This window comes from Balaenoptera musculus, chromosome 2 (assembly GCF_009873245.2).
Source record: "Balaenoptera musculus isolate JJ_BM4_2016_0621 chromosome 2, mBalMus1.pri.v3, whole genome shotgun sequence".
Lineage (NCBI taxonomy): Eukaryota > Metazoa > Chordata > Mammalia > Artiodactyla > Balaenopteridae > Balaenoptera > Balaenoptera musculus.
The window spans coordinates 131,324,059-131,351,035 of NC_045786.1; the positions used below are offsets into that span (position 1 = coordinate 131,324,059).

The 26,977-nt window shown below is 40.2% G+C and overlaps 1 protein-coding gene across 2 annotated transcripts in view; it reads left to right on the forward strand.

The window, feature by feature from the left end:
• Positions 1 to 26,977, forward strand: part of PELI2 (pellino E3 ubiquitin protein ligase family member 2) — a 210,006-nt gene that overhangs the window by 53,331 nt on the left and 129,698 nt on the right. For both annotated transcript variants that reach the window (XM_036844446.1, XM_036844447.1), the window contains exon 2: positions 17 to 146. In XM_036844446.1, the coding sequence (XP_036700341.1) occupies positions 17 to 146 (130 nt within the window). The remainder of the gene's footprint in view (positions 1 to 16; positions 147 to 26,977) is intronic.

Sequence of the window (26,977 nt, forward strand, 5' to 3'; positions counted from 1 at the left end):
TCATCTCTCTTTATAGGTACAATGGTGCTTTACCTAATGGAGACAGAGGCCGGAGGAAAAGCAGATTTGCCCTCTACAAGCGGCCGAAGGCTAACGGAGTCAAACCCAGCACGGTCCATGTGATATCCACGCCGCAGGCATCCAAGGTAGGGGCTCCTTGGAACGGAGAGGGCCGGCGGTGACTCACGGTTACTCCTGATGAGCCGCTCTTCCCTTTCGGTCTCATTTCTCTGTGGGACAGTTTCTCAACCATTTGAGCTGGATAATCTTTGTTGTGAAGGGCTGTCCTGTGCATTGTATGTTTCGCAGCATCCCTGGCCTCTGCCCACTAGATGCCAGTAGCACCTCAACGCCCCCACCCCCAACTGCCACCACCATCGACACAACCAAAAGTAGCTCCAGAGCTTGCCACATGTTCCCTCCCCTCCCCCTCCCCTCCCCTCCCCCCCTCCCCCCCCCCCCCCCCCTCCCCCCCCTCCCCTCCCCCTCCCCTCTCTCCTCCCCTCCCCCTCCCCTCCCCCGCCCCCACCCTCCCCTCCCCTGCCCTCCCCCCTCCCCCTCCCCCTCCCCCACCGTCCCCTCCCCTGCCCGCCCCTCCCCTCCTCTCCCCTCCCACCCCACCCCTCCCTTCTGTCCCCCAGTCCTCACCCCATAATGAACCACTGATTTAGGATATAGTGGAATCAGCATGTTATCAATTTAGAATAGTTATGGTTGAAAGGTAAATGATGTTCTTTATCCTGAAGAGAGTTTTTATGTTAAATTTTGATATAAACCTCACTAAGATTTGCTGTTTTCCTTCTGTCACTTAAGGAGTGGGTGTTTTCACATAATCTGCATGTACATGGAATTGAATTTGTGTAATTATTAGAAAGATTGGAAGTAAACAGAGCTAAGTGCTATAAGAAGTCTGTGATACATATTTCCTCTTGTAAGTTTGAAGTATATAAAATGTTCATTTTTCAATGATTATTTCATTTGTTTTTTGATATATAAGTGGAGGAGAACCCTGAATTTCCATTCTGGCTGATATAGTCTATTAGATTATCTTTTAATTAAATACATTACTTAATGTGTAATATAGTTTCCTTTTTATAAAATAATTGTATTTACCTGAGGTATTTCATATGGAGCACTGGCTCTACATGTTTATTTATCATAATAGGTTTGGACCATGTGGAATAAATAAGAGACTTGCTTCCCATTTTTTACTGAAAACCCATGGTTCAAAGAGAAATGAACAGCTTCATGGAAGCATATGTGGTATTTATACTCAGTCTTAGCAACAGATCACCTTGTTAACGTTTTATAAAAAGTTCCTGTTGTTCTTTCTGAAGCAGTTGCCACGGAAAAAGTTTGTGAGAATGTGCCAATTCAGATTGTCTTGTATTAGGGAGGGAATGGTTAGATGAGAAAATATCACACACAAGGAAACAGGAAAGATAATACATAGTGGCCAAGTTTTAGGCTAGCAAAAGGGAAATAAAGTGAAGTTTTTAGGAAGGAAAGGACACTTGATAGGGTAAACAAAAAATCAGCTTACAAAGATTCTGAGAACAGGAGGAAGTGAAATGGCAACAGAATCTTGGAAGGTCAAGGAAATGTATGAGAAATTTTTATAGTTCCAAAAATATTTGGAGGGGAAGGATACCAAGACAAATGTTTTTTAAGCACGTGATGATGCCAAAAATATCTGATATTATAGACGCGGTGCTTTATAATTTTGTCTATATGTTGATATTTATCTTTCCTTTCTCTGGCTCTGTACTTTTTACATTTACTTTTCTTTAATCCAAAATTTTATATTAATACAATGGCTTCAGATATTTTTTTTAAAAATTTATAGAACTCTTCCGTTACACAGTCTTCATGTTACAAGAGAATATGAATATATCTTCCAATAGCTACTATTAGAAGATCATGGCTCTTCCATACTCATTAGCCACCTCCATCTACTCCAGTTTTAGCTTTTCTATTTACCTTTATACCTAGATTTTATCTGACATTATTTGGATTATAAGTCTTTTTGGAAGCTGTCTGTCTAAATCTGTTGAAAAAAAAATCGCTGAGAGTAGTAAGTAGGGACAATTGGGTTTTGGTCTTTTTTCTTTTCTTTTAAATTAATTAATTAATTAATTATGTTTTTGGCTGTGTTGGTTGTTCGTTTCTGTGCGAGGGCTTTCTCTGATTGCGGCGAGTGGGGGCCACTCTTCATCGCGGTGCGCGGGCCTCTCACTGTCGTGACCTCTCTTGTTGCAGAGCACAGGCTCCAGACACGCAGGCTCAGTAGTTGTGGCTCACGGGCCCAGTTGCTCCGCGGCATGTGGGATCTTCCCAGACCAGGGCTTGAACCCATGTCCCTGCATTGGCAGGCAGATTCTCAACCACTGAGCCACAGGGAAGCCCTTGGTCTTTTTTTAAAAATAAATTTGTTATTTTTGGCTGCGTTGGGTCTTCATTGCTGTGCACGGGCTTCTGTAAGTTGTGGCGAGCGAGGGCTACTCTTCATTGCGATGCGTGGGCTTCTTCATTGCGGTGGCTTTTCTCTTGTTGCAGAGCACAGGCTCTAGAGTGCAGGCTCAGTAGTTGTGGTGCACAGGCTTAGTTGCTCTGTGGCACGTGGGATCTTCTCGGACCGGGGCTCGAACCCGTGTCCCCTGCACTGGCAGGCGGATTCTTAACCACTGCGCCACCAGGGAAGTCCCAGGTTTTGGTCTTATAGCCTGTAAAAAAAAAACAAACATTCTCAGGGCCTCAGTTTCCTCATTTATAAAATGAGTTAGCTATGGCAGAAGCCATGTTAAATCAGGAAAGATACTTTGGTTATAAGCAACAGAAATGATTCTGGCTAAAACAAACAAAGCAAACATGGAGACATTATTAAAGGTTAGGGTAGGCACAGCTCTCAGAATCGGGGGAAAATTTGAGTAACCAGGTTTTGTGAGAGAAGAGAACCAGAGTATCCACAGGAGTTAACATAGATATTCTTTCCAGGGTGTTCTAAAGTGGCTCCAACTACCTTCAGTCACTTTGAAAGGTTTTTAATTTTCAGGAAAGAGAATCTGATAGGCCCATACAGGGTCACTCAACCATGTCCAAGGGAGATGAATGGACCAGACATATTTATTGTGAGCTGATCACCTACCCCATATCGCCTTTCTCTTATTTATCTTGGCACCTGTATGTTGGGGGCCTTGTGCATAGTATGTCATCCTACCTGAACCTAGCACCTTAGTCACAAATCCCTCCCTCCTCCTGTTCCGCCTCAAACTCCCATCCCCGGACCGTGTTGCCCTGCCGCTCCTGCTGCCACCTCTGCTGGCCCCTAGACAGTCTCTTAGGTATTTAACCTTTTCTTCAAATGCTCCTTCTACTACCCTCACCTTAACTGAATCCTGGTTTTTCACTAATATGTTCTTTTTCCATCTTTTCCAGTTCATGGCATTAGAAATGATTTCATTTTGTTTCCATTTCAGTCTCTTCTTTTGTAACCCTACATTATTCATCTAAGCTGTCTCTTCCCCTACTCCTCCTGCCCTCACTGACCTGTAGATCACCCTTCTGCGTGTTTCGGTGACTCCGTCCCCAGCTTAGTCTCTGTGACTCCCCAGGCTGTATTCAACGGAACACGAGCATCCATGGTGCATAGTGCTGTAACTCTTTCAGTTTCAAGGACTGTCACTTCTGTTCCACATTTCCCACAGATATAGTGGACCTTATAGCCCATTGCCACTTGTAAGTCACCATAACCTCTAGTTCACTCCACTCGTGTACACATATACTCTCCTTATCAGATTTCATCAGAGCATCCAGCCCTTTAGCCTGTCCTTATTTGCCACGGTTGTTAGCCCACTTGGCTCTTCCAGTTATGTGTTAACTTCGCCCCAGATTCCCTTTCTCACCCTTCTTTGTGCGTCCCTAGCTCTGGGCCCTGCCCAGTCCCTGCTGGATTGTTTTTCTCATCTTCCTTCTCTCTCACCCTATTTCCCATCAGAAGGCCAGGGTGTGTGGTAGTACTTGGCAAAGGCTGTTTGACCGGAACCAGCAGTGCTTTCCTGTGAAATTTGTGATTCTGCAGTATTGGTAATGAAAGGGTCATCTTTGACTGGAGTTGTGCAAGTGAGCTCTGGAAGGGTGGGGTGGTTACCACTGTTAGAATTGGAGTGCTTGGCCTTTGACTATGCTTTTTTTCCCTCTGCCCCAGTCATTCCTTCTGCGCCACAGTCTGGGGGCAGACCAGGGAGACCCCTTTGCTGATGGCAGTGGCAGCTGGGAAATGGGCCCTGTTAGTCTTCCATGCGTCCCCGTGTCCAAGCTAAGTCAGATGAGGGTGGCAAGTATGTGCCCCTGTTGTGTAATTGCTATTTGTGTAATCACGATTTGTGTAATCTTCATTTGTGTACATATTTGCTCTTGAAATAGTAATACTCAAAGATATTTCTCCTGTTATATAAGGTGTTAAAAGAAAAACCTGAAGCCCTGTTTTACTTTTAGCAGGTCTATTACACAGATATAGGGCATTTAGCAATTTATTCATCCACGTATATTTATCTAGTCCTTTTCTGTGGCCAGCCATCATGCTAGGTATTGGATGTACTACAGGGACCAAAACATGTCCGCGTGGAGCTAATCGTCTCGTGAGTAGGCAAACAATAAGTAATTACGTGGATACACATTTATCTGAATATTTTGAAAAGCATGGTGCGGAAAAAGAATAAGGCGCTATGAGAAGAGGAGGCACAGAGTTGAGTCTGGGTGGATGGGGGAGGATCTCTGAGGAAGTGGCCTGTGAGCTGCGAGCTGAAGGGTAAAGAGGAGTTAGCCAGGCGAGCAGGGAGGTCTAGAGCTCTCGGGGTCCTGGTTGTAGAATTTGGATTTTTTTCCAAGGGGAAACATTGAAGGGTGTTTAGCAGAGGGAGTGGCAGAATATGACTGAGAATTTAAGTCCATTTATGCTTGTTCATTTACTTTTTAATGATGTGGGGCAACGATTTTGCTCTTATTTAACCTGTAAACAGTAGATGGTTGTGGTGGGGATGGTGATGGTGCCTGATGAGTAAATATTTTGCTGGTAACGTGGTTTAAATTTAGCAACATTACTGTGGAAAACTCTTCATCATGGTTTTCCCTTCTTAGATTGTGCGTTATGGAAATCTCCTTTTTTGGGTATTTTTACTTTAAAAAAGTAATTGAATATCGCTTTGTTCCAGTTGGCATTATTTCAGAATGGAAAATATCAGTGGTCTAGGAGTGACAGTTCAGAGAAAAACTGGGGCTATTTAATGTGGTTGTTACAACCAGGAGTGCTCTTAAGCTGTTCGCACTGCGATGGTTCTACTGGTTGACAAGATATTAAAACTCTTCCTTATCAGTCAGTGAATAATGTAATAGTAACTGTGAGAAGTGGTAAAAACTAATAATACAAATTTCAGTGTGAACTCATTAGTTCAAGCTAATTTTCTAGGCTTTAGTGGGGTCTATTTTTGCAGCACTCACTGTCTGTCTGTCCAGCGTGTCTCTTAGAGACAGCGGTGGCATATCTCCACCGCACGTTCATTGTGAAGCTGCAGCCTTCTGTTCTTGCAAAGAATCATCTGTTTATCATTATCCTCAGATTTTTAAATTGCTATAGCTTTTTTTTTTCTTTTTAACATCTTTATTGGAGTATAATTGCTTTACAATGGTGTGCTAGTTTCTGCTTTATAACAAAGTGAATCAGTTATACAAATACATATGTTCCCATATCTCTTCCCTCTTGCATCTTTCTCCCTCCCACCCTCCCTATCCCACCCCTCTAGGTGGTCACAAAGCACCAAGCTGATCTCCCTGTGCTATGCGGCTGCTTCCCACTAGCTATCTAGTTTACATTTGGTAGTGTATATATGTCCATGCCAATCTCTCACTTTGTCGCAGCTTACCCTTCCCCCTCCCCGTATCCTCAAGTCTATTCTCTAGTAGGTCTGCACCTTTATTCCCGACTTGCCCCTAGGTTCTTCGTGACCATTTTTTTTTTTTTTAGATTCCATATATATGTGTTAGCATATGGTATTTGTTTTTCTCTTTCTGACTTACTTCACTCTGTATGAGAGTCTCTAGGTCCATCCACCTCACTACAAATAACTGTTTCGTTCCTTTTTATGGCTGACTAACATTCCATTGTATATATGTGCCACATCTTCTTTATCCATTCATCTGTTGATGGACACTTCGGTTGCTTCCATGTCCTGGCTATTGTAAATAGAGCTGCAATGAACATTTTGGTACATGACTCTTTTTGAATGGTGGTTTTCTCAGGGTATATGCCCAGTAGTGGGATTGCTGGGTCGTATTGTAGTTCTATTTTTAGTTTTTTAAGGAACATCCATACTGTTTTCCATAGTGGCTGTATCAATTTACATTCCCACCAACAGTGCAAGAGGGTTCTCTTTTCTCCACACCTTCTCCAGCATTTATTGTTTCTAGATTTTTTGATGATGGCCATTCTGACTGGTGTGAGATGATATCTCATTGTAGTTTTGATTTGCGTTTCTCTAATGATTAATGATGTTGAGCATTCTTTCATGTGTTTCTTGGCAATCTGTATATCCTCTTTGGAGAAATGTCTATATAGGTCTTCTGCCCATTTTTGGATTGGGTTGTTTGTTTTTTTAATATTGAGCTGCATGAGCTGCTTGAAAATTTTGGAGATTAATCCTTTGTCAGTTGCTTCGTTTGCAAATATTTTCTCCCATTCAGAGGGTTGTCTTTTCATCTTGTTTATGGTTTCCTTTGCTGGGCAAAAGGTTTTAAGTTTCATTAGGTCCCATTTGTTTGTTTTTATTTTTATTTCCATTTCTCTAGGAGGTGGGTCAAAAAGGATCTTGCTATGATTTATGTCAAAGAGTGTTCTGCCTATGTTTTCCTCTAAGAGTTTGATGGTGTCTGGCCTTACATTTAGGTCTTTAATCCATTTTGAGTTTATTTTTGTGTATGGTGTTAGGAAGTGTTCTAATTTCATTCTTTTACATGTACCTGTCCAGTTTTCCCAGCACCACTTATTGAAGAGGCTGTCTTTTCTCCACTGTATATTCTTGCCTCCTTTATCAAAGATAAGGTGACCATATGTGCGTGGGTTTATCTCTGGGCTTTCTGTCCTCTTCCATTGATCTATATTTCTGTTTCTGTGTCAGTACCCTACTATCTTGATTACTGTAGCTTTGTAGTATAGTCTGAAGTCCAGGAGCCTGATTCCTCCAGCTCCATTTTTCTTTCTCAAGATTGCTTTGGCTATTCGGGGTCTTTTGTGTTTCCATACAAATTGTGAAATTTTTTGTTCTAGTTCTGTGAAAAATGCCAGTGGTAGTTTGATAGGGATTGCATTGAGTCTGTAGATTGCTTTGAGTAGTAGAGTCAGTTTCACAATGTTGATTCTTCCAATCCAAGAACACGGTATATGTCTCCATCTATTTGTATCATCTTTAATTTCTTTCATCAGTGTCTTATAATTTTCTGCATACAGGTCTTTTGTCTCCTTAGCTAGGCTTCTTCCTAGATATTTTATTCTTTTTGTTGCAGTGGTAAATGGGAGTGTTTTCTTAATTTCACTTTCAGATTTTTCATCATTAGTGTATAGGAATGCAAGAGATTTCTGTGCATTAATTTTGTATCCTGCTACTTTACCAAATTCATTGATTAGTTCTAGTAGTTTTCTGGTAGCATCTTTAGGATTCTCTATGTATAGTATCATGTCATCTGCAAACAGTGACAGCTTTACTTCTTGTTTTCCGATTTGGATTCCTTTTATTTCTTTTCTTCTCTGATTGCTTTGGCTAAAACTTCCAAAACTATGTTGAATAATAGTGGTGAGAGTAGGCAACCTTGTCTTGTTCCTGATCTTAGTGGATGGTTTCAGTTTTTCACCATTGAGGACGATGTTGGCTGTGGGTTTGTCATATATGGCCTTTATTATGTTGAGGAAAGTTCCCTCTATGCCTACTTTCTGGAGGGTTTTTATCATGAATGGGTGTTGAATTTTGTCGAAAGCTTTCTCTGCATTACTGAGAGGATCATATGGTTTTTCTCCTTCAGTTTGTTAATGTGGTGTATCACATTGATTGATTTGCGTATACTGAAGAATCCTTTCATTCCTGGGATAAACCCCACTTGATCATAGTGTATGATCCTTTTAATATGCTGTTGGATTCTGTTTGCTAGTATTTTGTTGAGGATGTTTGCATCTATGTTCATCAGTGATATTGGCCTGTAGTTTTCTTTCTTTGTGACATCTTTGTCTGGTTTTGGTATCAGAGTGATGGTGGCCTCATAGAATGAGTTTGGGAGTGTTCCTCCCTCTGCCATATTTTGGAAGAGTTTGAGAAGGATAGGTGTTAGCTCTTCTCTAAATGTTTGATAGAATTCGCCTGTGAAGCCATCTGGTCCTGGGCTTTTGTTTGTTGGAAGACTTTTAATCACAGTTTCAATTTCAGTGCTTGTGATTGGTCTGTTCATATTTTCTATTTCTTCCTGGTTCAGTCTCAGAAGTTTGTGCATTTCTAAGAATTTGTCCATTTCTTCCAGGTTGTCCATTTTATTGGCATAGAGTTGCTTGTAGTAATCTCTCATCATCCTTTGTATTTCTGCAGTGTCAGTTGTTACTTCTCCTTTTTCATTTCTAATTCTATTGACTTGAGTCTTCTCCCTTTTTTCCTTGATAAGTCTGGCTAATGGTTTATCAATTTTGTTTATCTTCTCAAAGAACCAGCTTTTAGTTTTATTGATCTTTGCTATCGTTTCCTTCATTTCTTTTTCATTTATTTCTGATCTGATCTTTAAGATTTCTTTCCTTCTGCTAACTTTGGGGTTCTTTTGTTCTTCTTTCTCTCATTGCTTTAGGTGTAAGGTTAGGTTGTTTATTTGAGATGTTTCTTGTTTCTTAAGGTAGGATTGTATTGCTATATACTTCCCTCTTAGAATTTCTTTTGCTGCATCCCATAGGTTTTCGTTCATCATGTTTTCATTGTCATTTGTTTCTAGGTATTTTTTGATTTCCTCTTTGATTTTTTCAGTGATCTCTTGGTTTTTAGTGTGTTGTTTTAGCCTCCATGTGTTTGTATTTCTTACAGATTTTTTCCCTGTAATTGATATCTAGTCTCATAGCATTGTGGTTGGAAAAGACACTTGGTACGATTTCAGTTTTCTTAAATTTACCAAGGCTTGATTTGTGACCCAAGATATGATCTATCCTGGAGAATGTTCCATGAGCACTTGAGAAGAATGTGTATTCTGTTGTTTTTGGATGGAATGTCTTATAAATATCAATTAAGTCCATCTTGTTTAATGTATCATTTAAAGCTTGTGTTTCCTTATTTATTTTCATTTTGGATGATCTGTCCATTGGTGAAAGTGGGGTGTTAAAATCCCCTACTATGATTGTGTTACTATCGATTTCCCCTTTTATGGCTGTTAATATTTGTCTTATGTATTGAGGTGCTCCTATGTTGGGTGTATAAATATTTACAATTGTTATATCTTCTTCTTGGATTGATCCCTTGATCATTATGTAGTGTCTTTCTTTGCCTCCTATAAAAGTCTTTATTTTAAAGTCTATTTTGTCTGATATGAGAATTGCTACTCCAGCTTTCTTTTGATTTCCATTTGCATGGAATATCTTTTTCCATCCCCTCACTTTCAGTCTGTATGTGTCCCTAGGTCTGAAGTGCGTCTCTTGTAGACAGCATATATACGGGTCTTTTTTTTGTATCCATTCAGCCAATCTATGTCTTTTGGTTGGAGCATTTAATCCATTTACATTTAAGGTAATTATTGATATATATGTTCCTATTACCATTTTCTTAATTGTTTTGAGTTTATTATTATAGGCCTTTTCCTTCTCTTGTGTTTCCTGCCTAGAGAAGTTCCTTTAGCATTTGTTGTAAAGCTGGTTTGGTGGTGCTGAATTCTCTTAGCTTTTGCTTGTCTGTAAAAGTCTTAATTTCTCCGTCAACTCTGAATGAGGTCCTTGCTGGGTAGAGTAATCTTGGTTGTAGGTTCTTCTCCTTCATCACTTTAAGTATATCCTGCCACTCCCTTCTGGCTTGCAGAGTTTCTGCTGAACAATCAGCTATTAACCTTATGGGGATTCCCTTATGTGTTATTTGTTGTTTTTCCCTTGCTGCTTTTAATATTTGTTCTTTGTATTTAATTTTTGATAGTTTGATTAATATGGTCTTGGCGTGCTTCTCCTTGGATTTATCCTGTATGGGACTCTCTGTGCTTCCTGGACTTGATTAACTATTTCCTTTCCCATATTAGGGAAGTGTTCAACTATAATCTCTTCAAATTTTCTCAGTCCCTTTCTTTTTCTCTTCTTCTTCTGGGACCCCTATAATCGAATGTTGGTGCGTTTAATGTTGTCCCAGAGGTCTCTGAGACTGTCCTCAATTCTTTTTTCTTTTTTCTTCATTCTGCTCTGCAGTAGTTATTTCTACTATTTGTTTTTTTCTTCCAGGTCACTTATCCTTTCTTCTGCCTCAGTTATTCTGCTATTGATCTGTTCTAGAGAATTTCTGATTTCATTTATTGTGTTGTTCATCTCTGTTTGTTTGCTCTTTAGTTCTTCTAGTTCCTTCTTAAATGTTTATTGTATTTTCTCCATTCTATTTTCAAGATTTTGGATCACCTTTACTATCATTATTCTGAATTCTTTTTCAGGTAGACTGCGTATTTCCTCTTCATTTGTTAGGTCTGGTGGGTTTTTGCCTTGGTCCTTCATCTGCTGTGTGTTTCTCTGTCTTCTCATTTTGCTTAACTTACCGTGTTTGGGGTCTCCTTTTCGCAGGCTGCAGATTTGTAGTTCCAGTTGTTTTTGGTGCCTGTCCCCAGTGGTGAAGGTTGGTTCAGTGGGTTGTGTAGGCTTCCTGGTGGAGGTGACTAGTGCCTGAGTTCTGGTGGATGAGGCTGGATCTTGTCTTTCTGGTGGGCAGGTCCATGTCTGGTGGTGTGTTTTGGGGTGTCTGTGGCCTTATTATGATATTAGGCAGCCTCTGTGCTAATGCATGTGGTTTTCTTCCTGTCTTGCTAGTTGTTTGGCATAGGGTGTCCTGCACTGTAGCTTGCTGGTCATTGAGTGGAGCTGGGTCTTGGCGTTGAAATGGAGAGCTCTGGGAGATTTTCACCATTTGATATTACGTGGAGCTGGGAGGTCTCTTGTGGACCAGTGTCCTGAACTTGGCTCTCCCACATCAGTGGCACAGCCGTGACGCCTGGCTGGAGCACCAAGAGCCTGTCCTCCGCACGGCTCAGAATAAAAGGGAGGAAAAAAAGAAGGAAAGAAAGAAGAAGATAAAATAAAATAAAATAAAGTTATTAAAATAAAAAATTTTAAGAATAAAATTTCTTTAAGTAATAAAAAAAAAAGGACAGAACCCTAGGACAAATGGTAAAAGCAAGCTATACAGACAAAATTACACACAGAAGCATACACCTACACACTCACAAAAAGAGACAAAGGGAAAAAATATATGTATATCGTTCCTCCCAAAGTCCACCTCCTCAGTTTGGGATGATTCGTTGTCTATTCAGGTATTGCACAGATGCAGGTACATCAGGTTGATTGTGGGGATTTAGTCCGCTGCTCCTGAGGCTGCTGGGAGAGATTTCTCTTTCTCTTCTTTGTTCGCACAGCTTCGCACAGCTCCCAGGTTTGGCTTTGGATTTGGCCCCACCTCTGCGTGTAGGTCACCTGAGGGCGTCTGTTCTTCCTCAGACAGGATGGGGTTAAAGGAGCAGCTGCTTCGGGGGCTCTGGCTCACTCAGGCCGGGGGGAGGGAAGGGTATGGATGTGGGGCGAGCCTGCGGCGGCAGAGGCCTGCGTGACGTTGCACCAGCCCAAGGCACGCCGTGTGTTTTCCCGGGGAAGTCATCTCTGGATCACGGGAGCCTGGCAGTGGTGGGCGGCACAGGCTCCCGGGAGGGGAGGTGTGGAGAGTGACCTGTGCTTGCACACGGGCTTCTTGGTGGCTGCAGTGGCAGCCTTAGCATCTCATACCCATCTCTGGGGTCCGCGCTGATAGCCGCGGCTCGCGCCTGTCTCTGGAGCTCCTTTAAGTGGCGCTCTTAATCCTCTCTCCTCGTGCACCAGGAAACAAAGAGGGAAGAAAAAGTCTCTTGCCTCTTCGGCAGCTCCAGACCTTTTCCTGGACTCCCTCCCACCCAGCTGTGGCGCACTAGCCCCTTCAGGCTGTGTTCACGCCGCCAACCCCAGTCCTCTCCCTGCGATCCGACCTCCGAAGCCCGAGCCTCAGCTCCCAGGCCCCCCCACCGTGGGTGAGCAGACAAGACTCTCGGGCTGGTGAGTGCTGGTCGGCGCCAATCCTCTGTGCGGGTATCTCTCCGCTTTGCCCTCCGCACCCCTGTGTCTGCGTTCTCCTCTGTGGCTCCGAAGCTTCCCCCCCCCCACCCACCCCCGTCTCCACCAGTGAAGGGGCTTCTAGTGTGTGGAAACCTTTCCTCCTTCACAGCTCCCTCCCAGAGGTGCAGGTCCTGTCCCTATTCTTTTTTCTCTGTTTTTTCTTTTGTCTTTTGCCCTACCCAGGTACATGGGGAGTTACTTGCCTTTTGGGAGGTCTGAGGTCTTCTGCTGGCATTCAGTAGGTGATCTGTAGGAGTTGTTCCACATGTAGATTTATTTCTGATGTATTTGTGGGGAGGAAGGTGATCTCCGTGTCTTACTCTTCTGCCGTCTTGAAGCTCCTCTCCCGGTACAGCTTTTAAATAGTTTTTATTTTGGCTTCTTTCATTGTTACCACACTACAATTCTTGAGTTAGTAGTGCCTGGTGTTTTGATATTTATAAGTACAAGAATTAATTTTATTATTTTATTATAAATGAAGAGGCAGCAAAGTTTTATTCTTTTAGATATCATAAACATGAATATTCTGAATCTGTCAGAGAAGATAAAAAATGAATATTAGTAGAAAGTTGAAGTCCAGAATATCTCTTGATAATATACAGGAATACAAACCTAAAACAGATAATTTGTATTTCTAGGATGAAACACAGTTTGATTATTTTGACAAAAAATATAAACATGAACAACCTTTTTTTTAATTTATTTTTTACTGAAGTATAGTTGAATTACAGTGTTGTGTTCATTACTACTGTACAGCAAATGAACAGCCTATCTTTATACCTCAAGGGACTAGCAAAATAACAAACTAAGCCCAAAGTTAGTAGAAAAAGGGAATAATAAAGATCAGAGCAGAAATAAATGAACGAGACAAAAAAGACAATAGAAAAGGTTAATGAAACTAAGAGTTGTTTTTTTTGAAATGTAAACAAAATAGACAGATCTTTAGCTGGATTCAACAAGAAACAAAGAGAGGGGACTCAAAATTAGAAATGAAAGAGATGTTACAACTGATACCACGGAAGTGAAAGGATCACAAGAGACTGGTATGAACAACCATACACCAGCAAATTGGTCAACCTAGGAGAAATAAATTCCTAAAAACATAAAACCTTCCAAGCCTGAATCATGGAGAAATAGAAAATCTGAACAGACCAATTACTAGTAAGGAGATTGGATCAGTAATCAAAAACCTCCCAACAAACAAAAGTCCAGGACCAGATGACTTCCGGTGAATTCCACCGAATGTTTAAAGATGAATTAATACCAATCCTTCTCAAATTCTTCCAAAAATTGAAGAGGAGGGGACACTTTCAAACTCATTTTATAAGGTTAGCATTACCCAAATACCAAAACCAGACAAGGACACTACAAGCAAAGGAAAATACATGCCAATATTCCTGATTAACATAGAAGCAAAAATCCTCAACAAAATTTTTTTTTAATAAAGGGAATTTCTTGTAGAGAACTGACTGTACATTTGCCAGAGGTGCAGAAGGAGAAGTAGAGGTCCTGGAGGAGTAAAGAGGAGAAGGGTGATACCTAAGGATTAGAAGCTGCTAACATCCCTGAGTTGAAACCCATTACAGCATCTGTTGCATTTCTATTGGAAAAGCTATCTCAGTTGGTTCTGGATACATCAAAAGGTGCTTTTTTTTTTGTGATCTTTATCATATATCAAGTCTTTTTTTTTTTAACTTTTTATCTTATATTGGAGTGGAAGGGTAGTGGGAGGGATAGTTAGGGAGTTTGGGATTGCCATGTACACACTGCTATATTTAAAAGGGATAACCAACAAGGACCTACTGTATAGCACAAGGAACTCTACTCAATATCATGTAACAACCTAAATGGGAAAAGAATTTGAAAAAGAATAGATGCATGTATATGTATAACTGAATCACTTTGCTGTACACCTGAAACTAACACAACATTGTTGGTCAACTATACTCCAATATAAAATAAAAAGTCAACAAAATTTTAACAAACCAAATTTAACAGTACATTAAAAGGATCATACACCATGATCAAGAGAGATTTATTCCAAGGATGCAAGGATGGTTCAACACCTGCAGATCAATCAGTGTGATACACCACATTAACAATATGAGGGATAAATACCATGTGTTCATCTCAACAAGTGCAAAAAAAGCATTTGACAAAAAATGCAACATCCATTTATGATTTTTAAAAAAACCCAACAAACTGAGTACAGAGGGAATGTACCTCAACATAATAAAGGCCATATGATAAGCCCATAGCTTGTTCTGTAAGATCAGGAGCAAGACAAGGATGCCCACTCTGGCCAATTTTATTCAACATAGTACTGGAAGTGAAGTCCTAGCCAGAGCAATTAGGGGGAAAAGAAGAAAAAGAAAGAAAGGAAGGGAGGAGAAGGAAGGAAGGGAAAAGAAAAAAAAGAACATCCAAACTGGAAAGGAAGAAGTAAAATTGTCTCTATTTGCAGATGACTTGAAATTGCATATAGAAAACCCTGGAGATTCCACCAAAAAACTTTTAGAACTAATAAATGAATTCAGTAAAGTTGTAGGGTACAAAAGTCACTGTACAAAATTCAGTAATGAATTATCAGAGTAATGAAGAAAAAAAATCTCATTTACAGTTGCATCAAAAAGAATAAAATACCTCAGAATAATTTTAACCAAGGAGGTGAAAGATCTATACACTAAAAACAAAAGTCTTTGATGAAAGAAATTGAAAAAGGCACAAATAAATAGATATTCTGTGCTCATGGATTGGAAGAATCAATACTGTTAAAATGTTCATACTACCCAAAGCAATCTACAGATTCAATGCAATCTCTATGAAAATTTCAGTAGCATTTTTCACAAATATAGAACAAACTATCCTAAAATTTATATGGAATTACACAAGACCCCAAATAGCCAAAGCAACCGTAAGAAAGAACAACAAAACTGGAGGTATCACATTCCCTGATTTCAAACTATATTACAAAGTAATTACATAGTAATCAAAACAGTTTGGTATTGGCATAAAAACAGATACATAGATCAATGTAACAGAATAGAGAACCCAGAAATAAACCCACACATATATGGTCAATTTATGAAGAAGGAGCCAAGAATACTCCATGGGGAAAAGATGGTCTCTTCAGTAAATGGTGTTGGAAAAATTGGACATTCACATGCAAAAGAATGAAACCAGGCCACATACACAAAAATCAACTCAATGGATTAAAGATTTGAGTATAAGTCCTGAAACCATAAAACTCCTAGAAGAAACTCCTAGAAAAAGACAACTTTTTGACATTAGTCTTGGTGATGATTTCTTGGATTTGACACCAAAAACAAAGGCAATAAAAGCAAAAATAAACAAGTGGGTTTATACCAAACTTTAAGACTTTGCAGAGCAAAGGGAACTATCAATGAAATGAAGAGGCAACCTACTGAATGGGAGAAAATATTTGTAAATCATGTGTCTGATAAGGGGTTAATGTCCAAAATATATAAAGAACTCATATAACTCAATAGCAAAGCAAACAAACCCAAACAATATGATTAAAAAATGGGCAAAAGATCTTAAAAAACATTTTTCCAAAGATGTCCAAATGGCCAATAGGTACATGAAAAGATACTCAGCATCACTAATCATCAGTGAAATGCATATCAAAACCAGAGTGACGGGCTTCCCTGGTGGTGCAGTGGTTGAGAGTCTGCCTGCCAATGCGGGGGACACGGGTTCGAGCCCTGGTCTGGGAAGATCCCACATGCTGCGGAGCGGCTGGGCCCGTGAGCCACAATTACTGAGCCTGCGTGTCTGGAGCCTGTGCTCCGTAACAAGAGAGGCCGCGGTAGTGAGAGGCCCGCGCACCGCGATGAAGAGTGGCCCCCCACTTGCCACAACTAGAGAAAGCTCTCGCACAGAAACGAAGACCCAACACAGCCATAAATAAATAAATAAATACTTAAAAAACAAAAAAAACAAAAAAAACCCAGAGTGATATCACCTCGTGCCTTTCACAGTGGATATTATCATAAAGACAAGAAATAACAAGTATTTGAGGGTGTGGAGAGAAGGGAGCCCTTGTACACTGTTGGTGGGATTGCAAAATGGTGTAGCCACTGTGGAAAACAGTATGGAGATTTTTCAAATAACTAAAACTACAATTACTATATGATCCAGCAATCTAACTCCTGTCCTGCGTATGGAAAGGAAATGAAAACAAAATCTTGAAGAAATGTCTGCACTCCCATGTTCATTGCAGCATTATTCACATTAGCCAAGATATGGGAACAACCTAAGTGTTCATCAACAGTTGAACGGATAAAGATGTGGCATATATGTATATACAGTGGAATATTGTTCAGCCATGAGAAAGAAGGACATCTTGCCATTTGCGACAACATGGTGGGATCTTAAGGGTATTATGCTAAGTGAAATAAGTCAGATAGAGAAAGACAGATACTGTATATCACTTACATATGGAATCTAAAGAGCTGAACTCATAGAAACAGAGGCTAGAATGGTGGTTACCAAGGGATGGGGGAAATGGGGAGATGTTAGTCAGTATACAAACCCCCAGTTACAATTTGAATAAGTTTTGGGGATCTAATGTACAGCATGGTGATTATAGTTAATTATGCTGTTCTATATACTTGAAAATTGCTAAGAGAGTAGATCTCAAATGTTCTCACCACAAAAAAGAAGTGGTAATTTTGTGACATGATGGAAGTGTCAGGTCTAAGGGTATGGTGGTTATCATTTTACAATATATAAAACATCAGATCAACATGTTGTATACCTTAAACTTACACAATGTTATACGTCAAACATATCTCATTAAAGCTGGAAAAAATAAACATAAATCAGTTTTCAAAAAAAATTAAGAAAATATCTTCCCAAAACATTTTATCAAAGAGTATTGCTAAAGCAAAGGAAAAAGTATCTATGAAATACCAGCACAATATACTGTATGGTTTAAAGTAACTTTCTGACTTGAAGTATTTATTAAGACTTCAAAAAATAGTTTTTATACAAATGTATCATGGCAGTTAGAGTTATGGCTCTGATTGTTGTAAAACATATCTATCGAGATGAGAGAACAACTTTTTGGAAAACTTATAAATCAGGGCAGTAAAATTTTAGGCATTGACAAAGCTCCAACCATTTCAAATAGAAGTGGTTTAATAATTTACTTAAGATGCAGTATTCAGGACTTTGAAGATAGGTGATGGTTTTTGTTGATTTCATGGAGCTAAAAGGAATAACATCTGAAATATATTAAACTTTATTGTCATACTCAAGAAAAATGGTCTCAATGATAAATATTTACATGAAAACTTTATGAATTTTGTACAGGTGGTGCAAGTATAGTGCTAAGGAGAAAAAAAGTCTGAAATTCTAGAAAACCTTCTACATATTTTTATTTGAGGTTTTATTTGTTACTTTAGTTATCTCTGGATCATGGCATAAAAAGATAGAAACCAAATAAACCACTTAACAGTTTTTCTTGATACTTTTATATTTGTGAGCTTATGTTATTTAATAACTGGTATTTATTTGATATACCTAAGAACTTGGAATTGAAATAATGAAATACGGTTGATCCTTGGACAACACAGGTTTGAACTGCGTGGGTCCACCTATACGTGGATTTTTTTTTTCAATAGTCAATACTGCAGTACTGCACATCCACAGTTGGTTGAATCCCTGGATGCAGAGAAGTCATGTATATGGAGGGCTGACAGTAAGATACTCAGATTTTTGACTGCATGGAAGGTCTGTTCCCCTAATCCCCATGACGTTCAAGGGTCAACTGTATTAGCCTTTGGATGGACAGCCTGGGTATTATCGATGCAAACTCAGTTTGGAAATCCTATAAAGACTTGCATATTGACTTTAATAGAAATTGTGAGATAGCATTTGAATAATTACATTTTTTAGAGATTTAGCTTCATTACATACTATTCTAACCATTCTTATTTCTTTGGTTTTATAAGAAAGAAAATTTCTGATTATTAAAATGGATAGATTTCTTTGACAAGTAGATAAGAACATATAAAACAAAGTACAGGAAGCTGTGGTAGAAAAGCAGAGAATATTAGAGAACAAACAAATTTGAAATAAAGTAAAATATTCCAAGAGAAAAATTATTAAATTATCCAACAAGTTACATGAAAATACCCTTATTTGATGACAAATCTGAAGAGTATAGTTAACTTTTAATAAATTCTTTTTAATTTATTGGTTCTTAGAATTTGACCAGTTGATTGTTTTCAAAGCACCATAGATTGAAGGTGAACAAAATTTTGTAAAAGTAAGCTAGAGAATTGAATATGACAGTTCAATAAGTGATTTTCATGATGGTGATAGAAATAGTGAATATTATTAAGGCTAGAAAAAAATGTAATTTAATTGACATTAGTTCAGCATGAGGTGTAATATAAGATTTACCAAGAACAATCTTATGGGGAAAATCTATATATCAAGACTCATCTGCTGTCTTTCAGTTAAATAGGGGATGTTACTAGAAGAGTTTGGTTTGTTATATTGAATCATAGCTCAGACATTACTTAGCTGTGACCGATATACATCAAATAAAGGATCACACCAGTATTTTCTAACAATTAACAGATGAGTTAGAAATTATTAGCATGATTTGATGAATGGTTGGTGCTCTAACTTACAGTTTTATACTATGTGTAGTTCATATTTAGAGAATAAATGGGAATGTTAAAAAATTTTTTGATTTATATGCTTAATAGTTTTTATTATAATTCTGATTGCTAAATATTGTCACTCCAGACATGAATAATTTTTTTAATATATCTGTGATTAGGTGATTATCTCATTTTATGTTTTACATGGTGTGAGTTTTAACATCAGTAATTGGTTATTATTAACTACGTAGTACATTTCTGTAAATTTTGACTCAGTACTTTTAATGATGTTTTTCTAAAGTTTTTGATAGTTGTTATTGCAAATACTGTTAAGTGTAGCAACTTGTGAGTCGTTCTTCCTTTCTTGTTTTTTTGGTTTAGCTTTGTTGTTAACAGAGTAAACAACAGTAGGCTTTCTTGTTTAAGTACCTTTTCTTTCAAATCACCTAAATAAAGTGTTGAGATTTTTTTACTGCCGTGTTTAAGCGAGGCAGCTTGACTTGTACTGGTACTTGTACTTGACTTTTACTGAGACAGCATAATTAGCACCATTTTCCCATTCACATTTGTGTCAGTGCCTTTAAGGTAGGTTCTAAGATATTTTGTAGTACTTTTAAAATTAAAGTTTGAAGTGTGATTCACTGCCCACTGAGAATAATTCCATGAAGTTGAAGACTATTACATTTTTCTTAGTTTCTGCAATTAATATAGGTCAGCACTAACATTTTTGTTTTCTCTAACCCTTCTTCCAGCATATATAGTTTCCTCGTCTCAAACACTAGCGACTGATGGGTTTTTTGTGTGTGTGCAGAATAATTACAAGGTCATTGCTGCCTTCCCTTCTGTTCATTGATATTTAATCAAAACTTCTGCTTTGCTGTGTGCTGTGGGCAGAATTAGTCATTGGTTTCTAGCAAAAGAGACATTTTTGTCTTCTTTTCTGTATTTAGGATGTGGTCGGCAGACTAGTGCCCCCCTCCACCCCCCAAGATGTCCATGCCTTGGTCTGTGGGACCTGTGAATATCTTACATGGCAGAAGGGACTTTGCAGATGGAATTAAAGTCCTGGGACTTAAAATAGGGAGATTATCTTGGATTGGGGTGGGCCCAGTGCACTCGCAAGGGTCCTTAAACGTGGAAGAGGGAGGTAGAAGACTCAGATGTGAGGGAAGAAGGAATTGGAGAGTTTGAAGCATGAGCAGGACTCAACTTGGCCGTTCCTGGATTTGAAGATGGCGGAAGGGGGCTGTGAGCCTAGGAATGCAGGCAGCCTCTAGAAGCTGAGAGCAGCTGTGGCAGACAGCAGCACGGAAACGCGGACCTCAGCCCCTTTGTCACAGGGAACTCAGTTCTGCCAACAACCTGAATGTCCCTGGAAGCAGATTCCTCCCTAGAGCCTCATAAAGGAATGCAGCCCTCCTGACCCCTTGATTTCTGCCTTGTGAGACTTGGGCAGAGAAACCAGCCAAACCTATGGACCAACAGACCTGTGAGATGATACATGTGTGGTGTTTGTAGCTGCTACGTTATTTTTTACAGCAGCAAGAGAAAACTTACATATGCTATTTTATGGGACATGAAATACAGAGTATCTTGAAATACTGAGCAGCTCTTAAGCCTGTGTTGTGGGAAACAAAAGGATGGGGAGGCTATCAAAGAATTAGGAGGCAGGGAGGGAGGTTTTTGGTTCTTTTCGTTCAGATCCAGAGTGTTGGAGCCGGAGAACTTGACTCTAGCACACAGTAACTTAATTATCAGTGTAATTGTCTGCATTACTGATATATAATAATTATACTATTGACTCGATTCATGTATTAGTTGGAAAAATCGTATTTAATTTGTGTTGTCCTGAAAGCACAGTTTTATTAAGGAGTTGCTTTTAACATGTCAGTGTGGGAGAATGCTTGTATTTATATTTATAATTAAGCCTCTGCTCAGACTTATTTGAATTATGACTCTGATTCAGGCACTTACACCTGTCCTGTCTTTTCACGGAGGAAAAGAATCTCTTGCTGTAACTTTCTTTAATAAAAACATGGAACATGAGAGTTGGAAGGAACTGTATTCAGACTGACTGATCTTACACATGAGAGAGAAGTTCGGAGAAGCCCATTAAGCAGTCTCAGGTCACTAGGCCAGGTGTGTTGCCCAGGGCCCAGAAGTATCGGTCCATAGCTGCAGGTAGCAGGTGGAAAGTGCCGTGAAGGAAAGAACCAAGCTGGATTCTGCTCTGAGTCTCCCACCTTCCAGGAGTGTGACTTGGAAAATCCTAAGACTGCTCTAATGATCAAATAAATGAATGTGCTGTTTGTTAGTAGAAATGGAAGTTACTCTGTCGACTTAAGGATCATTAGCATTGTTAGGATAAGCTGTCCAGTCAGAAATCAGGTGCTTTGCAGAGAAAGCCTTTCCTACAGAAGGAACAATGATGGAGACTTGAATTTAAGTAGCTGGTTTGCTTGCAGTGGTAGTTACGGCAGCAAGTGGTAAAAGGTACATCAAAATGAATTCTGTGCAGCTGAACAGAAGTCACAGCCTCCGAGGGAGGGGCACGGAGGTATCGTTGACTGACTTGAACTTGCTGTGGCCTGTTTTGTTACAACTCTGCCTTTCACACTGAAGTGCCTGGTTGACCTTATCTTTTGTGAGAAAGTGCTTCAGCCTGTTTGAGATCCTGTGCTGCTGACAGGTTCACAGGATACCTACTTACAAGCTAATTATCGATCACACCCCTGTCATGGGTGAATGAGTGGCTTCGGGAACCTTTGGTTTTGCCCTACCAGAGTTAGAGTTAACGGGAGCTCGGAGGAGCCTGGGTGCAGGAGCTCTCAGGTGGATAACTCCTGCTCATCCCTGCTTTGCCATATATCCTTATTCTGCCGTCAGGTGAGCCATGCAGGACCATCCCTCTCTTCTCTGCGTTTCAGCCTGATGTTCAAGTTAAATTCCCAGGTGGCCATGTTTCCCCTCCCCTCCACATCTTCCACGTTCTCATTTCTGAGAACGTGCTCCAGCCTCGTATACTAACCTGTACCCCACCCCTCTCCTTTAAAACACAGCTCAGATGTCATTTCCCCCTAGAAACTCTCCCTGACCCCCCCTCACTCCCAGCCTTAGTGAGAAGTCCCTCTATGAACTCCTAAAGTTCAAAAAACGTGTGTAAGTCTCCACAAGTGCTCTGGCGCTGTGTTAAAGTTGTTGGCTTGCTGTCGCAAGCTCCTTGAAGGCAGGGGCTGTCTTTCCTGTCTGTGTTCCTGCTGCCCAAGCACAGTTTGTGGGGTAAGTAACCAGATGGCGTGACCTGCCCTGGGCATGTGCTGGACAGCTGGTTGTTCTAATAATGGGTCAGTGACTAATGTGTTGGGATTCCGCAGACCCACAGGCACCTGCACAGGTCAGTGGTATTTCAGGCACGTTTGGTAAATTAAAATTAAAATAATCCTTTTCCTATCGTTTCCAAGTTTTCTCTATTATAAATAACATCATGATAAGCAACTTTGTACAAAAACTTGTGTCCATCTCTGATCTTTTTTCCTTCTGATCTCAGGAATCATGTATTGGTTAGTGAGAGTTTTAAGAAGAAATAGTTAAGTTTTGTAAAATTTGAAAATGAGAATTGAATAACAAGTGTGGGCTTTGGTGTTTTGACTTCCTGAATTCTTTGTTTCCTCCATTTACTAGCTGTCGACTCTTGGGCAAAATACTTTTCTGTGGCTCACTTTCCACTTTCGTGAAACAGAGATTTGTCTCAGTCAGTACAGGCCAGGTTATCCTGCAGTGACAAACAACTCCCAAACCTCAGTGGGTTTATAACAGCACAGCATATTGATTACTCACACTACATGTCCCTCATGGATTAGCATGGGTGCTGTGTTCATTATGGACATTCAGGGACCCCGTTGGAAGGTGCATCTTGACTAACATTCCAGAGATCATGGAGGGAGGTAAGAGAGAGAACATAACTCTTAGAGCTTCTGTCTGGAAGTGACATACTTGCATTTCACTGGCTAAAGCAAGTATCCTGGCTGAGATCAAAGGTTGGGGATACATAATCATTTTGTAGGGAGAGGCATTAAATATTTGCAAATATTAGTGCAGTCTGCCTCCAGGTAGTGACTCATGAAGGGAAACACTTGGAATATATCGTGTGCCTAGTATATGGTAGTGATTGATTAATGGAAGCTAATGTTATTAGTGATTGGTTTCTCTGGAAAGTATTAATTATCTGTTATAAGAAGTTATAAATGGGCTCAGGATACAATGAAACCTAGCGTCCATACTTAATTATTGGCAGTTTGGTTATATTAAAAACTTTTATTTAAAGTACACTGACAGGTTAAAAATTAAAACTGCAGCTTCATGGTTTGAAGATAGGTTTCCTCTGTAAACGTTAGGACTTAAATTTATCATTTTCTTTAGGTCACAGCAACGAAGGTTTAGTAATGAATAGTTTCTGAATTATTGAATCCACTAACTTAGAAAATCAGGGTATTGCCTCATTGGAAAATGTACTTACCAATTAGAACATTTTGGTAAGGCATTCTTACGTGAAAATGCTTCTGGCCTAAGTCGTTTTGGTGCCTCATGGGTTCTGCAAACTGCCAACGTTAGTTTCATTCCTTGCTTTTCGAGCAAAGGAGTAGTTCTGTATTTTTTTCAGTGTAGAATTAAACCTCTGTTTCACATGAGAAGGTAAGTCATAACACTTTGTCTTTCCATAGTGCCTGGTTGAAATTGTTAACATGAATATCAATGACTTCCCCCCACCACCCCATCCAGCATTTTAAAAAGTCATTTTTATTATTTTACTCTGCAACTGAGTATCATAACTCCAAGAATATAATTTTTTAAACTTCTAAATACCGTTGATACACATGTTTTATGAGGTAGGTATAACTAATGTTATGAAATTTGGTTCCCTTAAAATGCAGAAAAATGGGAATTCTGGTCAACACATGTCACCTAGCATTTTTGTATTTTTAAGATGTTCTTTAAAGTGTACAAACCATAAGTGTAGAGTTTGATGGATTTTCATAAGGCGAACACACCCGTTTAAGTAGTACCGAGATCAAGGAACCGCACTGCCAGCACCCCAGAAGACCTCCAACCTCCCCGTCCCAGTCACTCCCCCATCCCCGACCTCAAGCAGGAGCCAGGTAACCACCATCGTGACCTAACGCCATAGACTAGTTGTCCTGTTTTTGTACTTTATATAAATTGGATCTATATATAATAGTAAGCACATTTTTATTTCTGATCAAAATAAATGGAAGTCAGTCATAGCCACCAGCCTTCCACATACATAGCCTGCAGCAGTTTAAAACCTAGCTACTTGCTGCACAAGTGAGAAATGTATCCTCCCTTAGAAGACTGGTTAGCTTACTAAAACAGTAATGATTTTACAGAATTGAATATCTGGGGGAAGAACTCTAATTTTATACAAACCTTTGAATTTTATGGTGTGTTGTTTTCTTCTCCTGAAAAACTGACTACCTGTGTTACAGCTAGGGGCCTGCATACCAAGTTTTCCTCACTTTTCACATATGTGCAATAGACAGGTGGCCTGATGTAGACGGCAGGAAGAACACAGACTTCAATGTAAAATGAACCTAAGGGAGTCTTGGCTCTTCTCTTTGCTAGCCATGTGGCCAGGGCAAGCCACAGAGCCCCCCCTGGGTGTAACAGTTGCTTTCAGAGTTGCTGTGCGGGTTCCACAGAATGGCCAGTGCACACACCTCCTGGCCAGGTAGGCTCTCGGGAGTTAGTAGCTGTTCTTTTAGTTACTGAGCATGGAAGTTGTAAAGATGTGATGGAATCATTTGGTCCTTTGAAAGCCACTGTGTGCCCCTCCAGTACCCCACCAGTATGGCAGTTTTTGCTCAGCATGAGCTGAACCACCGACTTAACATAAATCAGCGACTTGAAAAGACTTTTAGAATGATTCCCTCCTCAAGTGCCATAGACGCTCATTCTCACTGTGTAGGTGGATTTCAGTATTTAAAAATGTAAACCCATCTTTAATATTTAATTCCTCACTTAATTGCACACTAAAAAAAAAAAAAGCATCTTTAAAACTTAATTATGACAGTTGAGTGCCTGCCCCCAGATGCTCCCTCCCCGTGAAATCTGTGTTGTGGAGTCACTCGCCCCACCTTGCCTTAGACCTGCCCCAGCGAGTCTCTGTTCCCTGCAGACTGTAAGCTCCCCGAGATCAGGCCCTACCTTTATAGGCAGGGCGCCCACGGAGAATGTGCAGCTGCTGATGAAATGAACAGGAGTCATCCCGGATTTTTAGAATCCATCGCTTCTCGGTTAATTTACGTGGTTTCATGAAAGTGCCGAGGAGGTTGGTAACTTTTGCCTAGAGACAGATGAAAGCTTTTCTCGGAAAACACATATCTTTAGCATTCTAGATAGTTGAACTGGCTGAAGTGTTTTCTTATTTGTAAAAAGTAATCTGTAGCTGACACCCAAATAGGCATCCTTAAGTGGGGAAATGAAGTACGGCTGGTTGGCAGCAGTGAGCCCCACGGTGTGGGGTGAGGGGAGTGGGCTCCAGTAACAATGCCAGCCTCTGCAGTAGAAGCGCCGACTGGGTAGGCACGCAGTGGGGAAGGCAGCAGAAGTCCTCCCCTGCCAGCGTCTAGATAGGTTGTCTGCGGCCGGCCCGTAGAGGACCCCTACCTGAGGGGTGTCGCTGGTACCCGTGAAGGGCCCCTCTCTGCCTTGTCCCCCTTCTGTGCCTGTGAGATTAGACAGGGACAACGTGAATTCCTCTAGTGGAGTCATTACTCTATTATAGTCGTCAGAATTTGGCGACCCAGACTGTAATTTGAGAACTTTTCTACTTGCGCTGTGATACAAAAGCAGTTTTTCAAAGAAGTTTTGACTCCGGTTGCTATCTTTTGTTTTGTTTTTTTAGACTATAACACTTATTTTTCTTAATGGGGAGCTGTTTTTGTTTTGGTTTTAATTGAATAAAGCTCTTAGCGCCAATTTACTGACTTTTCTTCCGCTTAGTCTTTTCGTACACTGACGTAGTATTTCTAGTGTTGTATGTTTCTCGTTCTTCACTATTCCCTACACTGAGTCGTATGGAACGGCAGTAAAGGAGGGAAAGATTATGAAGAAGTCTAGGAGTATTTAGATCAGGGCTTCTCAGCCTCGGCACTGTGGACAGTCTGACTGGATCAGTTTGAGGCAGTGCTGTACGTTGTAGGATGTTTAGCAGCGTCCCTGGCCGCTCGCTACTCGATGCCAGTAGTCGCCCCCAGTTGTGACGACCCAAACTATCTCCTGACATTGCTGAATGTCCCCTGCGGGTGCAGAATGACCCTATTTGAGGACCACTGATTAGACTCTGGTCAGTATGGAATTTAGTTCAGAGCGTACGCTCTGGGTCACGTTCCCCGGGTTGAAACCCCAGCTCTTCTTTGGCCAAGTGATAAACACTCTGAGCCTCAGTTTACTCACCTCTCAAGCGACAGAAAATACTAATATTACTCAGCTCATAGGTTGGAGTAAGTGAGCCAATACATGTACATTTCTTAGCTTTCAGAGTGGCACCTGGCACGTTTTAAATGCTCGATAAATGTTAGCCATGATTATTATTTCTGCTTATAAGAATATTGGGTATCATTATCACCTCTTTCCTTCCTTCCATTGCTGCTTATTTTCACCGTGTCCCAGAATGGAGACCTAAGGAGAAATCATAATCGAGAAAGTTTTTCAGCAAATTAATCTTCATGTTTAAAAGCTGCGTTGCCACGTGCTCCGGCAGGCAGTGTGGCACAGTGAACTGAAATCAGATTCTTCTTCAGTGACTGTGGGCCCCTTGGCAGAAACCCTTGCTCGAAATTAGGCTTTGTGGAGACAGAGGGGGATGCTTTACAAGTTGACTTTCAATGTGAGGGTCAAAATCTGTCTCTGGCCTGGATTAAGAAGGGATTCC